The sequence below is a fragment of the Mixophyes fleayi genome, chromosome 7 (assembly GCF_038048845.1).
Source record: "Mixophyes fleayi isolate aMixFle1 chromosome 7, aMixFle1.hap1, whole genome shotgun sequence".
Taxonomy (NCBI): Eukaryota; Metazoa; Chordata; class Amphibia; order Anura; family Limnodynastidae; genus Mixophyes; species Mixophyes fleayi.
Genome location: NC_134408.1, coordinates 24,419,313 through 24,435,304, shown reverse-complemented (window position 1 = coordinate 24,435,304; position 15,992 = coordinate 24,419,313). Strand labels below are relative to the sequence as shown.

The window sequence follows — 15,992 nt, the reverse complement described above, 5'->3', positions numbered from 1 at the left end:
CGTCACCAGTGTTACTTTGGATCCCAGGAGATAGCTTCCCCAATATTTGTCATGGGGGATAATGTGGCCCCTACGGTTTCTACCTGGACCCTGTTTCTACTGCTCGGTTTTTTTTTATGCTAAAAAAAAAAAAAGCTTAATTGCTGAAACAAATAGCCCCTGAGTTGTCCTCCCTGGCATTTTGGAAGTCACCCGTAAACATTGTGCTACTGTTATACAAATACGTCTATCAGGTTGTCACAATAGGTTTGAGGAGGTGTGGGGATCTTGGGTGGAATTGCTCCCTATTGTGAAGATGACTGATAACATGTCATCATTACCTGGAGATGTTCTTCTTATCTGCGTGAACTTCGTTTTCCACTAAGGGCTAGGGTTGGCAGAACAAGGTGATGGCATTTGCGGAAGAGCAGAGGCTTGTTCAGGCCAATTAGAGTAATTGGGCGTAGTGCCGTAGCTTCTTGCTAAGCACAAGTACCAGTGTGCCTATTTTTATGGAGCATCGCAAAACGAGATTTCATAGGCGGAGTGAAATGATTGCCATTAGTGGTAGATAGTGTACATGTTTAGGAGCATTATTTGATGTACGTATGAGAACATAGCTATTTACACTCTCAGATGGCGCTGGAAGTATCAGGTCATGTCCTGTACTCAGTGGCGCATGCAGGGGGGGGGGTTCTGAGTCTCCAGAAACCCGCCCCCCCCCTGCGCTAACTCAGTGCCCACCATATCGGCACTGTCCTATACAGCAGCCGCGGCGCTGTCAAAGAAGCGTCCGCGGCGGAGGGAAACCCCCCGCCTGACAATCCTGCATGCGCCCCTGTGTACTAGTGGGACAAATTTTGCATCTTTTAATAATAAATAATAAACCAAGCAAAAATTGAAATGTTTAGTTTAATGAATGGGGTGGATGTTAGGTAGCATACCTCCCAACATTTAGGGGGGAATTCAATTCCCTGCGTTGTTCTTTAGAAGAACACGGGCCACACAATATTACAGTTATTACGGTTATAGTGCACATTGTTACAGTTACTACGGTAATTACAACGCTGATTTTTGCTTGCGGTAAAAATTTGTGTTGAAATTACCGTAGTAACAGTAATGATGTGCGCCCCGTGAAAACAACGTGGAGAATTGAAACTACCCCATAGAATTAAGAAATCAAGCCAAAATAAGCCTCAACCCCATTCTGATCAAACTCCGCCTAGAAATGGAAATATTTATGTATACGCCTCCCAATTTTGTTAAGCTGCAGCCTTTTATGGCCCGCGGATTTGGATCTCCCACTAAAATCAGGACGGTTGGAAGTTATGAAGTAGTAGAAGGTTAAACTTCTATTTGACAATCACACTTTTGGAGAGGCGCACTTCAAGTTTGCAAAGGTGTCTCCTGAGAACGGAGACCACAAAATACTCTGAGGGAACCATCTGAACGCATTGGGGCAATAGCCAGGCTATTTGTAGTGCGCATTGAGAGCGCTTCATATATGGGGTTCACTGTTTATAGTGATTTGCATACTCGGTAACTGGGATATATGTGTGTCTATCACCTTCAGGCTTAACAATAAAGACCAGTGGTTAGACAAACACTTGGAGCCTCTTAAGTGTATGGAAAATGCAAGTCACATACACACTCACACGTGTGCTCTGCTTATGACGCACACTTGTGTCAGCAACTCTACACAGGATCACAGCTGCTGAGCACATCCGCTACCGTCAGACAGCCCCAAGACGCGCCACACTTTCTCATTAACCCTTTCACTCACAGCATGATGCTTTATGAACTGTATGCCGTTTGCAGATATGTTTAGTTTCCCCAGTCAAACGCCTTAACTAATCCTGGCTGAAGTTAAATGGGTTCTGTGTATCAAGCAGATTAGTGGAATTGTGTTTGCGTGTCAGACATAATGGAAATAGTAGAACTCTGCGCCTCGCTTTGTTTAGTATGTCTTGGGGCTAGACTTACCCAGTGCAATTTGGGAACAGATGTGGAACTGGTATAATTAAATCGTGTGCGTTTCACATTGTAGACTTCAGTTCTCTGAAATAAAATTTATATTTTGCCCTTGTAATTAACTATACGGTGATTTTGTGGAAATGTGCAGTTTCCCAAAAATTAAAAACTACCTATTTAATAGACATATTTCCAGCTCACTTTCCACCCCAAAGTAATCATTTGGCAAAATTAGTAGTTTGCTATATTGGGCTCATTTAGCCAATCAGACATTAGGGGTCATTTAAAAAAGTGCAGGCCTAAGGCGCAAATGCTGTTTTCTGATTTCACCCTCCTATTTTTTAGTGAACACACCTGTTTATAAGTGGAAGTGCATGGGTTTCAGGGCCCAAATGGTGGCATCTGCAGGGTGCAAAATGAAGCATATTCGGATGGGAGAAGTTGGGTGGATTGGGTATTTCCTTGCTGCAGTGTGTCGGCGGCACAGCCTGGGGTAGTGGGTGGGGCGCACAGCCTGGAGTAGTGTGTGTGGCTGCACAGCCTGGGGTAGTGGGCGGGGAGCACAGCCTGGAGTAGTGGGCGGGGCGCACAGCCTGGGGTAGTGGGCGGGGCGCACAGCCTGGGGTAGTGGGCGGGGCGCACAGCCTGGGGTAGTGGGCGGGGCGCACAGCCTGGGGTAGTGGTGGGGCGCACAGCCTGGGGTAGTGGGCGGGGAGCACAGCCTGGGGTAGTGGGCGGGGCGCACAGCCTGGGGTAGTGGTGGGGCGCACAGCCTGGGGTAGTGGGTGGGGCACACAGCCTGGGGTAGTGGTGGGGCGCACAGCCTGGGGTAGTGGGCGGGGAGCACAGCCTGGGGTAGTGGGCGGGGAGCACAGCCTGGGGTAGTGGGCGGGGAGCACAGCCTGGGGTAGTGGTGGGGCGCACAGCCTGGGGTAGTGGTGGGGCGCACAGCCTGGGGTAGTGGTGGGGCGCACAGCCTGGGGTAGTGGGTGGGGCGCACAGCCTGGGGTAGTGGTGGGGCGCACAGCCTGGGGTAGTGGGTGGGGCACACAGCCTGGGGTAGTGGGCGGGGAGCACAGGCTGGGGTAGTGTGCAAGGTGCACAGGCTGGGATAGTGTGCGGGGCGCATAGCCTGGGGTAGTGTGCATGCGCACAGCCTGGCACATTCTAAATGGAGGGCAGACAGACAGGAGGCACAATGGGAGTCAGAAGAAGAGATCAAGCGCAAGAGGAGCAAGTAGTGGGAAGGGCATGAGAAAGGGTGAGGTAGTTAAGCATGGTGAGAGGGTTAGGTGGATGACAGGTAGGCTTTGAGGGAACAGATGAGTTTCGAGTGCGCGTTTGAAGGTGCACAAATTAGGGGGCAGTCGGATGGAGCGTGGGAGGTCGCTCCAATGGAGGGGACAGCCCTGGAGAAATCTTGGATTCTGGAGTGGGATGAGGGGATCAGGAGGGAGGAGAGACAACGGTCATTGCCAATCACAGGGAACAGGATGGAGTGTGAATGGAGAGGAGATAAGAGATGTAAGGGGCAGTGGAGTGGGAGAGGGCCTTGTAGGTGAGGGTGAGGAGTTTAAAAAGGATTATTTCAGGGAAGGGGAGTAAGTGTAAGGCAAGTTAAAGAGGGGAAGCGGAAGAGAAGCGTCGAGAGAAGAAGTTGAGTCTTGCAGCCGCATATAGTCTAGACCTAAGGAGTGCAAAGTGGGAGAGGGGGAGACCGGTGAGAAGAAGGTTACAATAATCAAGACGGGAAATGATAAGAGCATGGATAATGGCTTTAGAGGCATCCTGAGATAGGAAGGGCCGGAAGTGGGTGATGTTACGGAGTTGGAAGCATTACATCGCTCTATCACAATTGCCCGCAGGGTCAGGCTTGGCTGGGGGGCATTATCCCCCCCGGGCTGGTCCCATAGTGGGCTACCTTGGGCTGGGTCACTGGACTACCTGGATTTTATTTCCTTTCAAACATTCATAATAGGCTGCTGAGTTGAGTCTTGCCCTATGGGCCAAAATATCCCAGCCCTCCCCTGATTGCCCTCTGCTGGATTTTTTAAAAGTAAATTCCACTTCCAGCCAGTATAATACCAGCCTCCCCAGGACATATAATAAAATATTAAATGAAATTGTGAGAAGAGATTAGCATACAATCCCATGTTTCTCTTTTGCCTGTAATAGATCAGTGCAGATGGATAAGACAGCTGCCCTCGTAGCACGCATACAATCTATGGTAAAGATCCTTGCAGCGTCTATGAGTGTATTAAGCGCACTGTTATCCCTTGTGCTTTCTATAATTATCAGATATAACTTGGGTGACGACAAGCCCAAATACAGGCACAATGAAAGTGTCAGTCGAGTTTGATGTTTCTGCAATTTGTAAGTAGATGTATGCACTGCACAGAGCACATCGTATTATTTTCTACAGAATAATTATACAATCATGTCAATATTTAACGTATACTAATCAAGAAGTAACACTCTTAAATCACTCTATAAATTACATGTGACAGGCAGGTGGTGTGTCTGCTTGTCAGAAAGAAATCCCATCTACACTGTGTATTTTATGCTAGAAATAACTTAGTTAATACCATTACATTATTATACCAATGCATAAAGTAGTAGCATTTGTTTTTGATTTTAACCTACACAATGAGATGTGTGACATAATTTTCTGTGTTTCATATTTTAGATCTGCCGTTCACTAGTGCTCTGTGCCAGACAACCTGCTTGCTGTTCCCCTCTCCGGCTCTAGGGGGCTCTTCACCAGTGTACATCCAAGGACTAGAGCAGCTGATTGACAGAGAGTTCCGTGTCACAGGGGCGCGGCTCACGGTGTTTGACCAATCACAGGCTCAGTTTGTGGCAGAGTTATACAGCCTAAAGGATAGCCTGACAGCTGAGGTATTTCTATGCATGCAAGGTCCCATACGCATCTCTCATTAACTCGTTGGGCCCGATTCATCGGGCGCGTATCTAACGATTATAAGCGTATCGTACGCAAAATCACTTTGTGCCTGCCCAGATCCGGGATGTACGCCAGTAAACGCAGCCCTCTCCGCTCAGTCTTTGTATGCAAAGGACACTTACTACAGCCTACTATTTTGGGGAGTGAACAGGGCGGGGAATGGACATTCCTGTAGTCATTGTACACTAGGAGCGGGCCATACTCAAGCGCACGCAGCCACATCTGAATCAAGTTCTGGGCATTGGAAAGTTACTTGTCTTTCTGTCGTATCTCCAGCTACAGGGCTAGTCTAAGTCCTGAGTACCAGTCATGTCATGCGTTTTAAACCAAACGCAGGGTGCGCTCAGTATGCGTCCCGCCATTAATCAGGCCCCGTGTCACCACTTGGCTAAGCTTTTCAACATTACTGTCCGTAAGTATAGTATTTGTGGAGTAGAAGTACTTATGTACAATCCATCATTCTGCTTTAGTACAATGTGTGCATCCATCCATACAATGACCGCAGCCCCCAAGTGGTACATTGACTGGACCAAGATGTCTAGATGCCCCTAGAGAGATACTTGTGCTCCTCACGTACAGCTTTACTGAATTCATACTACAGTGATGTCTGAAACACATGGCAGAACCATTGTATGACCCTGCAAGAACATTCATACAAAATAGATATTATTAAAATTAAGATTATGCAACTATAATTAATAATTAACAAAACATGCCATAGAGAATACATGGGAGCAGATTAAGAAATTTAGTTTGACCTTTATAAAGTACTAAGTCAGCACCCATCTTTAGAGAAGATGTGCACCCAAATATAGATTTTTTTTTTTATAGTAAACTTCCCTCCCTCAATTATCGTAACAGAAGTGGCACAATGCCTGACAACCCAGCCATTGAAGAAATACCCATCAACTAAATACTCATAGAACAGTCATTTTCTGCTCCTTCATCGTAAATACTGCAGCCATAGATAACAATGCCTGCACTATATAAGTATAAAAACCACCTCTATGCCTGGCCCCTCCCTAACCCTGCCCTAGCCCCGCCCTGGTCTTGCTCTAGCCCCGCCCTATGCACAAGCAGCCTCCCACAGACTATCCTCTCACAAAAAAAGAGCTATGCCACGGCTTTCCTTACTCTGATTTAAACAAACAAACAAACAAAAAAATATATATATATACATATACATAATTTAATACACAATTAAAAACATAAGTACTCCAAAACATGGTAGCTCCAATGCTACATTTATTTGTCAAACAGTGCTTATGTATCATAAGGAGTAAACCAACCTCTATTTTGATATATAGAGTTCAATGCACCATACAGAATGACACGGAAAGACCTGCTTAATATAATGGTGCTATACCAATCAACGATAATAATAATAATAATAATAATGACTTGCATATATGGCCACAGGACTCCTCTGAGTCTCCTAATACTCTTGTATATCACAGTAGACAGTGCATTATCCCATATATAAATGTTATATGTATAGAATAGAGTTTCTCAGCTATCTCAGTATAAGCACCCATGAGAGAGACAGATTAATGGGCTACTTCAGTTTGATATGTTAGTGTAAAGCATAAAGTATAAACAAACGTCATTTATTAAACATAGAAGGGCATTTAGACATAATGGGGTTTTATAAAACTGTTCGACAGCACTTATTTCTGGTTTTGTTTTTGTTTCTTGCAGTTCAAGGTTCTAATTGAGGGTCCTTGTCTGCTAATAGCTGCTCAGCGGGACAATGCACTAACCTGTTTCCACTCACTAATGGGCAGGTAAGCGCCAATGTACTTATGTCAGGATTAAAACACATGAGAATAATTAGCAAAGGAAATTATCTAAATAATTTATTGCCATTATATTGATCATAACAAATTGTTTGGACAATGAATGTTTTCCACAACAAAAGATTAATGCAAAGTGAAAATGGCTTGGAAAATCATCCAATAGGAAACTTCTTTGTTGCCATGTGGTAATATTTTGCTTTTCCATTGGCTTGAGGGAGTTTGGATGATGGTTTTGTCACTGAATTTGCAATAACGGTTCAGACTTTTACCTCACAAATCAGTGATTAGTGGCTCAATTGTAACTTTCTGGCTTTTTTTTTTAGCATCCCTGCATTTTTTAGTAGGTCAAATTTTGCAGTTCTTCAGAACACATCACACGTATCAGTTTTATGCAGTATGACAGTATAAAATTTGCTTTTGATTTTAATTGCTACTACACCCACCGGATCTGTCACAACCCATAATCTGTCTTCATTTTCCTGTACTAGTTTTATGACATTTTGTTAATTAGAAACTTTATGTTTTGACAAAGGAATTTACAGGTGTGACACATTACATATTCTAGTAGTATATATTATATAATAAGGTTAGTGTTTATAGACCGGTTTTAAAACCAAACACAAAAAATACTTATAAACAAGCAAAGGGCTGATTGATATGTTTTTAAAATTTTCTATTTGCTCATATATGTAAAAGGAGAGCATTCCTGTCTAGAACTTTAACTTGTGGTGATTTGTTTCCAGTAATAAATTATGGGAAGGCACTCCCACAGGGTGTGGTAACTGGTGGCGCTCAGGACAGTAGGTGTAGGGCGGGTACCTGGTGGGGTTGTACTGGGCCACTTGTGCTGGGGTGAGGAAAGCCTGTCTAGTATAGTGAGCAGCACAGTGGCCTAGTGGTTAGCACTTCTGCCTCACAGCACTGGGGTCATGAGTTCAATTCCCAAGCATGGCCTTATCTGTGTGGAGTTTGTATGTTCTCCCCGTGCTTGCGTGGGTTTCCTTCGGGTGCTCCAGTTTCCTCCCAAACTCCAAAAACATTCTAGTAGGTTAATTGGCTGCTATCAAAATTGAACCTAGTCTCTCTCAGTCTGTCTGTCTGTGTCTGTGTGTGTTAGGGAATTTAGACTGTAAGCTCTAATGGGGCAGGGACTGATGTGAGTGAGTTCTCTGTACAGCGCTGCGGAATCAGTGGCACTATATAAATAAATGATGATGATAGTATAGTTGTGTAAGTCTGTCACAGAGACAGGGGAAGACTCTGGAAAGGATCTCAAGAATAAATTCTTAAAGCGAATCATCTATGAGACCAATGTCTTCCCCAGGCAACCGGGGCTCAAACCGAATAGCGTATCACATCACGTAGGTCTCCTATACCCTTCTTTTATACAAGAAATAGCCTCCAAATCCTCAATCTGAGGTAGTGAGTCAGGGAATTGTGCTGCAATGCTATGTCTGAGTTGGAGATAAGAAAAAAAGGGGTATTTGGAATTCTGTTTTGTTGATGAAAAGGATTCAACACGAATTAAAGCCGACGTAGGGTCCACGCGCCCACCTTCATCCATGCGGCAGAATCCAGCAACGAGAAAAGCCCAGGAAGGTTATTAATGACCCATAATGGGGCGCAGTGAACAGTTTTACCTGACAAAGATATAGACCCGACTTTATCTCATTTCACTTTATCACCAGTTTGAAGATGTCCAGTGTCAGAGGTGAAGGAGAGGAGCCCAGGGTCATGTTTACATGTTAACAAATATTTTATAGACAAACAGAAAGTGCAAAAGAATATGAGGATAGAAGGGAAGAGCTCCGTAAAGAGGAGGGAAGTGCAAACCATGGTGAAGGGTCGTTTTGTCCTTCTCACCACAGGACCCAGACTTCAGTAACTAGATCTGGTCTGATCTGAGATAATATGTCCCGTAACCCAAGGGGAGGCAGGGGGTCTGCCTGTTTGCAGTGGGATGCAATGGCTGATGTGGCTGGTGCCAGGACATGTGAGGGCGATTGTATGGAGTGTTTGGATAAGCTTTAGGGAGAGTATGAAAGGAGATCGATCCACAGTTCTTTAGGGATCTAGATTTCCATCATAGAGTTGAGGAGTCCGTGGATATTGTCCCAAAACTGGGACTTCCAGGAACAAATCCACCATATGTGATGTTCCCCTTTAGCCGCAGTTTCACCAACAGGTGGGGACAGATGTGGGGAACATATTACTCAGCTTGTCAGGGTTATAGTACCACCGATACCTTCCTTACTTTAAATATCGGCTATTACACTTTTTCTGCCTTTTTCTTTGTAATGGCGTACCAAAAAACATGAACACATAACGGTGAATTAGTATGTATATTTACATGTATGTTTGTGTCTTTTTGTTGACCATTTAAGTAAAGATTTATTTTTTTTAAAGAAAGAGAGAAAACCATTAACATGACATTAACACAGATGGACAATGACCACATGCGCGGTCAGATACAACCAGATGTACCAGCCTATATCTGGATGATCCAGTAGTTTTGAGCCCACGCTGCAATTTCTGACCAACTAGATCTAAAACAATCTATTTGCCTGACACCATTGAAGTGTGTATTGGCACCAAAGTTGTCTGACAAATAAGTCCATAAAAGTACACACTTAGGGCTAGATTTACTAAACTGCGGGTTTGGAAAAATGGAGATGTTGCCTATAGCAACCAATCAGATTCTAGCTTTCATTTATTTAGTGCATTCTACAAAATGACAGCTAGAATCTGATTGGTTGCTACAGGCAACATCTCCACTTCTTCAAACCCGCAGTTTAGTAAATATACCCCTTATTGGTGACATAATTGTGATGACACTCTAATTCTTATTCATCTGTATATCTGTCTCTTAATTAGCATGTGACGCTCATTAGACCGTTATATACTAAAGCTGTGCTAATAAACTACCGGATAACACCACCTCCAGGTCGGGGTTCTAATCATGGCAGAAGAAAGCCCTTGTGTGTGCAAGGAATAGGACATGCTGGATCTTCATCCTTGTGCCTCAGTTCATCACCTTGCGCCACGCTTAACAAAATCTCATTTTATGGTTAGAAATATAAAGCCTCCAATGTGCCTCAGCCCATCTCACATCCAGAACAAACCCTTTGCCATAGTGATGCCACCTTGTCGTGTAAACCTGTGGCCTGGTATACAGTCCGGATTATATCATTACTAAAGCAATCTCACAACACCACAACTAAGAGTAACAGAATTTAGTGTTGTGCTGTCTGGATACCAATGACTAACAGTAATATTTCTACCCATGCCTAAAGCCTCCTATTGGCACTGCTGCTGTATTCCAGGGCAGCGAGGGGTTAACTCATAGCATGGCACCGAGGGGTCAGGGAGAGAGAGGATTTGGTAGATTGAAGCCGGGACAGTTCAGTTTCCTCTGATGGATTACGCTTCGGGTAAATCCGTTTATAGAAAGCTTTTGTTATGCCACAGATTAGACGGTGTGTCAGGATTTCCATGACTTAAAAGCTGTCACCGAGCTGCCCATACAAATGCCAAGAGCGCACCTTCACGCGCCGTCAAGGGCACCGGGACGCGTTAACCCTGTCGGCGCTGTGCCTGGAGATCAGCCTTCGCATCCAGCTTGTGTTCAACCAAGTTTGTACAAAAACATGGTGACTCTATAACCTTAATAACAAGGGGTACACTAATTATTTTACTACTAGAAGAGACATTCACCTTGCAGCTTCTCACTGACCTCATACATGTTATCTACATGAGGAATAAACCACCAGAATGTTCTGTGTATCACTGTATCCTCAATTCCTATCAGCCGATCTGCCAGCGACAGAGGCCAGTGTGACGCTGTGAACCCAGGTCTGGCCAAGTGAGTGCCAACCAAGTGCGCAGCTACACATGTAACTACACACACACACATATATATATATATATATATATATATATAATATTTGTATAGCTACAGACACACGCTTATTATATATATAATCCACCTCTTCCACAGATATAATATATATAATGTAAGATACAGGCGTTTAATTCAGAAAGCCAACAGGGACCAGCCTGTGTGACAGGAGGCTGTGTCAGTCCCAGCGGGGAGCTGTGTTGATTTCTTCCTCTCTGTCAGAGGGGAGGGAGGGGGGCACAGGCGCTCCTGACTTGCCCCCTCCTTAGCTCTCTTAGCTCTTATCTCTGATGTTCCAGCACTGCTCTCCTCAGAACCATGAGTTATAGCCAGCTGTACAGGGAAAGTAGGCCAGACAGAATTTAAAACATTCTATTGAAATAATACAAAACTGAGCGAAGGGATTTTTACTTACCTTCACTCACATGGTCTTTTCGGATTGGTTATTTTGAGGGTACTGGGAAAACGATTATTTTTCTGCCCACTATTCAAAACTCTTTCAGAGTTGCCACCTTGCCAACCGCTGACTGTTTTTTGTTTTTTTTTGTCAAATGCGGTTCTTTATATTTATACTGTCATCTTCTCCCATTTGTATAATAAGATTATTTTTGTTGTTTTATTATCAGGATGCTAGGTCAAACGCAACCGAGCTTTATTTGAATGCTGTAGCCCTGCTTAAAGTTAGCGCCAGTGTTAAGGGGCGCAGGACTGTGCAGTTCTGTCCTGTTGTCCATTTTTCTGTACGTGCGGAAATGTAGGAATAGTGCAGCTAAATGACACTTGTCTGCATGAGGGATAAAACTACAGTATACAAATAAAAAATGGATCCAATAAGATATTGTTATTGTAAGCTATGATAAATAAAGTTTGATCGTGTTTGATTGCAATCTAATGCCAATTGAAATCTGATATTTCCCTCATTGTGGAGGTGACACTAGTAGCATCAAAATGATGTATTTTCATATTTTCAGGTTTCCACATAGTATGTAAGGAGGGCATAGTTATTTTATCAATTGTCAGAATTAAAATGACTATGAGCAGCACAGTGGCCTAGTGGTTAGCACTTCTGCCTTACAGCACTGGGGTCATGAGTTTGATTCCTGACCATGGCCTTATCTGTGTTGAGTTTGTATGTTCTCCCCGTGTTTGCGTGGGTTTCCTCCAGGTGCTCCGGTTTCCTCCGACACTCCAAAAACATACTGGTAGGTTAATTGGCTGCTATCAAAATTGACCCTAGTCTGTCCGTCTCCCTCTCTGTCTCTGTGTCTGTGTCTGTGTGTGAGTGTGTGTCTATATTAGGGAATTTAGACTGTAAGCTCCAATGGTGCAGGGACTGATGTGAATGAGTTCTCTGTACAGCGCTGCAGAATTAGTGGCGCTATATAAATAAATGATGATGATTACATTGTGCTACAGTCATTATTTCTGTATCCCCCCCCCCCTGCTTCTGTGTTCTGTTACTTTTTCCTGTGCTGAGTACAGTAAGTAGCCGAATAATCACTAATTTAGCTGATAATAGAGCAAGATATATCACCAAATGACACCTAACTGCTGTCCCAGAGAAAAACTGCAACGTCTGATATTTTATTTTGGTTACACAGCACTACTTTATATTAAAAAGCATACAATGTCAAATATATTATTGTATTTAGCAAGTGTGAGATGAGAATCTCCTCTCACCCACCGCAATTGCGTGCGACTCTCCCAAACCCCTTCACATCATGAGGTGCTGAAAACGTAGTGAACTTTATGGGCTAGATTTACTAAGCTGTGGGTTTGAAAAAGTGGGGATGTTGCCTATAGCAACCAATCAGATTCTAGCTGTCATTTTGTAGAATGTACTAAATAAATGAAAGCTAGAATCTGATTGGTTGCTATAGGCAACATCCCCACTTTTTCAAACCCGCAGCTTAGTAAATCTAGCCCTATGTCTTTCTTTGAGGAAGGAGAAGTGTATTACAAAGTAACCATCAGTAAAACAACATATTTCCCGTAGTCAATTGTCACTGGGAATGTTTTCATTTTTGTGTTTTAGCGGCTCTTAACATTTTTCGTAACCCAATTACTTGTGAGCTGAAGATTGCAGATCAGAGTTCTTACAACTAATTGTCGTTTTTAACTTTATTGCAACATTGTTGGCAGATAATTAGATCATTTTAAATATTTTTAAACAAAAGGCAGTAGAAAAATGAATAAATATTGTTTTCAAATCATCTTGTTATCTCTTATAGCATATGAATTTAAAAAGTTATTGGGCATCTCCTTTAATTTATTACAAGCTGATTTTTTGGGGCGACTTGGTGGCACTAACAGGCCACAGCTGCAACTATAATCCATCAACGTCTTATTTATCCCTATTTCTCTCTTTTCCTGTTGCAGCGTTAACTTGCAGAATGGACAGAGCTTCGTACAGTTAGTTCTGTGTCCTCAGACCCAGTCACAAGTAAGTAGCGAGTTCCGCAGCATCGTCTGCCTGGTATGATGACTTATACACAACTGACACAAAGCAGACGCTGGGAAGGTTGTGAGAGAATTGCATTTACGCAGTTGATTTCATTTAGCAGAAGTGAATTCCATTCTTGTCTGGGCCTTTGGGAAATGCGAGATAAGAGTGCGATATGCTGACGCTGTATTGTGTTTCTGATCATGCTGCACCTTCTCATTTCTCCTTTTTTCTGTGCATCTACCGTCTTCTATCTCCCTCTCCCACCCTCACTCCATCCATTCTGCTTCTCTCTTCAGGCCGACAAGATGATCAGCTGCTTTTTTGATTCACTAACCCCTGACAGCATTCACCAAATTGTGCCTCAGGCCTCCTGAGACAAGGAGGTAGACATCCTTTTTCATCAACGCTCCAATGACAAGACTCAATGTCATCCTGATATTCTACACAAGAGAGGTTAACCCATGTGACTCTGGATAGGTTGTCATATATAGACACCGGAGGTGTATCTGGCATGGAAAGGCCTCTGCCAGAGATACCCAAGAGAGACCTCTCTGCTAGAACTGGGAAGACCCAGCTGCTCAGAGCTTCAGCCCTATTCTCTGGTGACCACCTTGATCTTCCATTTAGCTTGATTGATCTGATGGCCTACATGAACTTTTATTTGAGATAATTCCCGTAAAAGCTGGGGCTGGAGTGCAGAGGTATGTTACGGTCTCAGAAATGCCATAGCTATAAATGTGTCTTCTCCTGAGGGGTCCTGTCCAGCTTGTGTTCTCATTCTTTGAGGTGGCTCATGACAGTTTTATGTAATAACTTTTACTGTAATAAAAAAGGCAATTAGAGGTTCCTGAAACCTCTTCAGGGTATATTTACTAAACTGCGGGTTTGAAAAAGTGGAGATGTTGCCTATAGAAACCAATCAGATTCTAGCTGTCATTTTGTAGAATGCACTAAATAAATGAAAGCTAGAATCTGATTGGTTGCTATAGGCAACATCTCCACTTTTCCCAAACCCGCAGTTTAGTAAATCTAGCCCTTAGTTTCTATTCTGGTGCACACAGATGCCCCTCTGTGACATGGCATGTTGAAGGACATCTTTTTGGATCAACGCTCCATGGACCTGTCGCCTGAGTTCTCGAGATGTCCGTGTGTTCCATATAACATCTTCTTCCCTTACAATTAATTGTATCTGTTTTCTTATGGTCTGTTGCCTTGTTATGTACATGATAGTCTCACTCAAACTTGGTGGCTAATTTAAGACTCAATTCTCTAATATCTCCTTCCATAAGAGGGTAATTCTGGGTTGTTTCTGAGGGATAAGTTTGATATTCTTTTTTCAAGATGATTTTTTCACTTTGTTGTTTAGTCCATTTGCTTATTAACTAATTTAATATCATTGTTTCTGCACCTTACCCTAAACCACTAATATTAGCAGCCCACTTCTAGCTTCTTGAGACCTAGGGGTAAATTTATCAAGCTGCGGGTTTTGAAAAGTGGAGATGTTGCCTATAGCAACCAATCAGATTCTAGTTATCATTTATAATTATATTTAGAATTTTTAGTACATTCTACAAAATGACAGCTAGAATCTGATTGGTTGCTATAGGCAACATCTCCGCTTTTTCAAAACCCGCAGCTTGATAAATTTACCCCCTAATCTTCATTAAAGGACTTAAGCCAGTAGGGAATATTCGTCCATCGGAACCAAATTAAGTTTTAAGAGACTCTGCACTAGGATAGCGGTGAGAAGGTCTGTAGTAGTCCCATAACTATTATTTATAAATATCTACAATACAGATGAAACAGATTCCATCGATGATGTGGGAGATCTCCCAGGAACTAGAAACAAACAAACAGGAATATTCTGTGGGTTGCTATCCCGAAGGTGATCTCTTTCATTATGCTGAGATACTTGGTAAATGTTGAGTTTGATGACGGGTAATATGGAGTTTCTCAGGGTTTTCTCCTTTATACTAAGATGATTGATCTCTCTCATGGTATTTTAGAATGAGCCATATAAGGTTTTCTGGGTCCACCTTTAATGAAATATACCATGATTCCTTTTAGGGATCTGTTATTAAGAATAAGAACGTGTGTCTTTGCCATTGTTCCTTCTAAGCGCCCCAGTCTGTAAATATAAGGGTTAAATACTTGCTCTCATGAGAACTCCACCCAGAATGGCTGCACCGTGTATCTAGGATTCACTGCAACACTATATAATGGGCAAATCACAAGTACTATTTAACTCTTCCATCACCGGATCACCAGCTTGTACAAAAAAACGTCCTCTTTCTTTCAAGACTCAATTTTGTCAAAACAAGAAGGGACGAGACACACATTTCTTGCTTCTATTCATTGTTCCTGGTTTAAATTATTCTAACTCAAATATATTTATTTTTATGTTTGTAAAAAATAAAACTTCTACTTAAGGTATGGTCAGCATCTGTCTTTTTTTTATTCTTAAAGTGCACACAGTGAAGGCAGCTGTATTAATTATCTAGGAACCAATGAGATTTGCTCTCCAGTGACATGACTGGATCCTAGTGGATCCATCCTCAGGAATAACATTCCAGCTCACAACATGGCAGCGTCCAACCTTTTTTCCTAGGTTTAATGAGAGTTTGTTTATAAAGAAGGGAAGATCATTAAACGTAGTAGACAAATAAACATATTTGTAGAAGTAATCAGGCCTTTTCACTAAGATGTAGAGACCCTATACACCTCCCCCTCCCTCCGCTCACATTTTTTCAACATGCCAGAATTATTAAAGATAAAAAGGTGAGCGGAGGGGGGGGGGGGGTGTATAGGGTCTCTACATCCTAGTGCAAGTAAAACGTGGACTGAGTGGACTTAATGTGGGGTTAGCTCGGCACAGAGTGTGGGTTTCCTCCGGGTGCTCCGGTTTCCTCCCACACTCCAAAATCATACTAGTAGATTATT

The 15,992-nt window shown here is 42.9% G+C and overlaps 1 protein-coding gene across 2 annotated transcripts in view; it reads left to right on the top strand.

The window, feature by feature from the left end:
• LOC142097510 (dynein axonemal assembly factor 8-like) overlaps positions 1 to 15,477 on the top strand; it is a 78,284-nt gene extending 62,807 nt beyond the window's left edge. For both annotated transcript variants that reach the window (XM_075179400.1, XM_075179399.1), the window contains exons 28-31: positions 4,637 to 4,848; positions 6,611 to 6,696; positions 12,986 to 13,049; positions 13,349 to 15,477. In XM_075179400.1, coding sequence (XP_075035501.1) covers positions 4,637 to 4,848; positions 6,611 to 6,696; positions 12,986 to 13,049; positions 13,349 to 13,426 — 440 coding nt within the window. In that variant the 3' untranslated portion in view covers positions 13,427 to 15,477. The remainder of the gene's footprint in view (positions 1 to 4,636; positions 4,849 to 6,610; positions 6,697 to 12,985; positions 13,050 to 13,348) is intronic.
• The last annotated feature ends 515 nt before the right edge of the window (positions 15,478 to 15,992 follow it).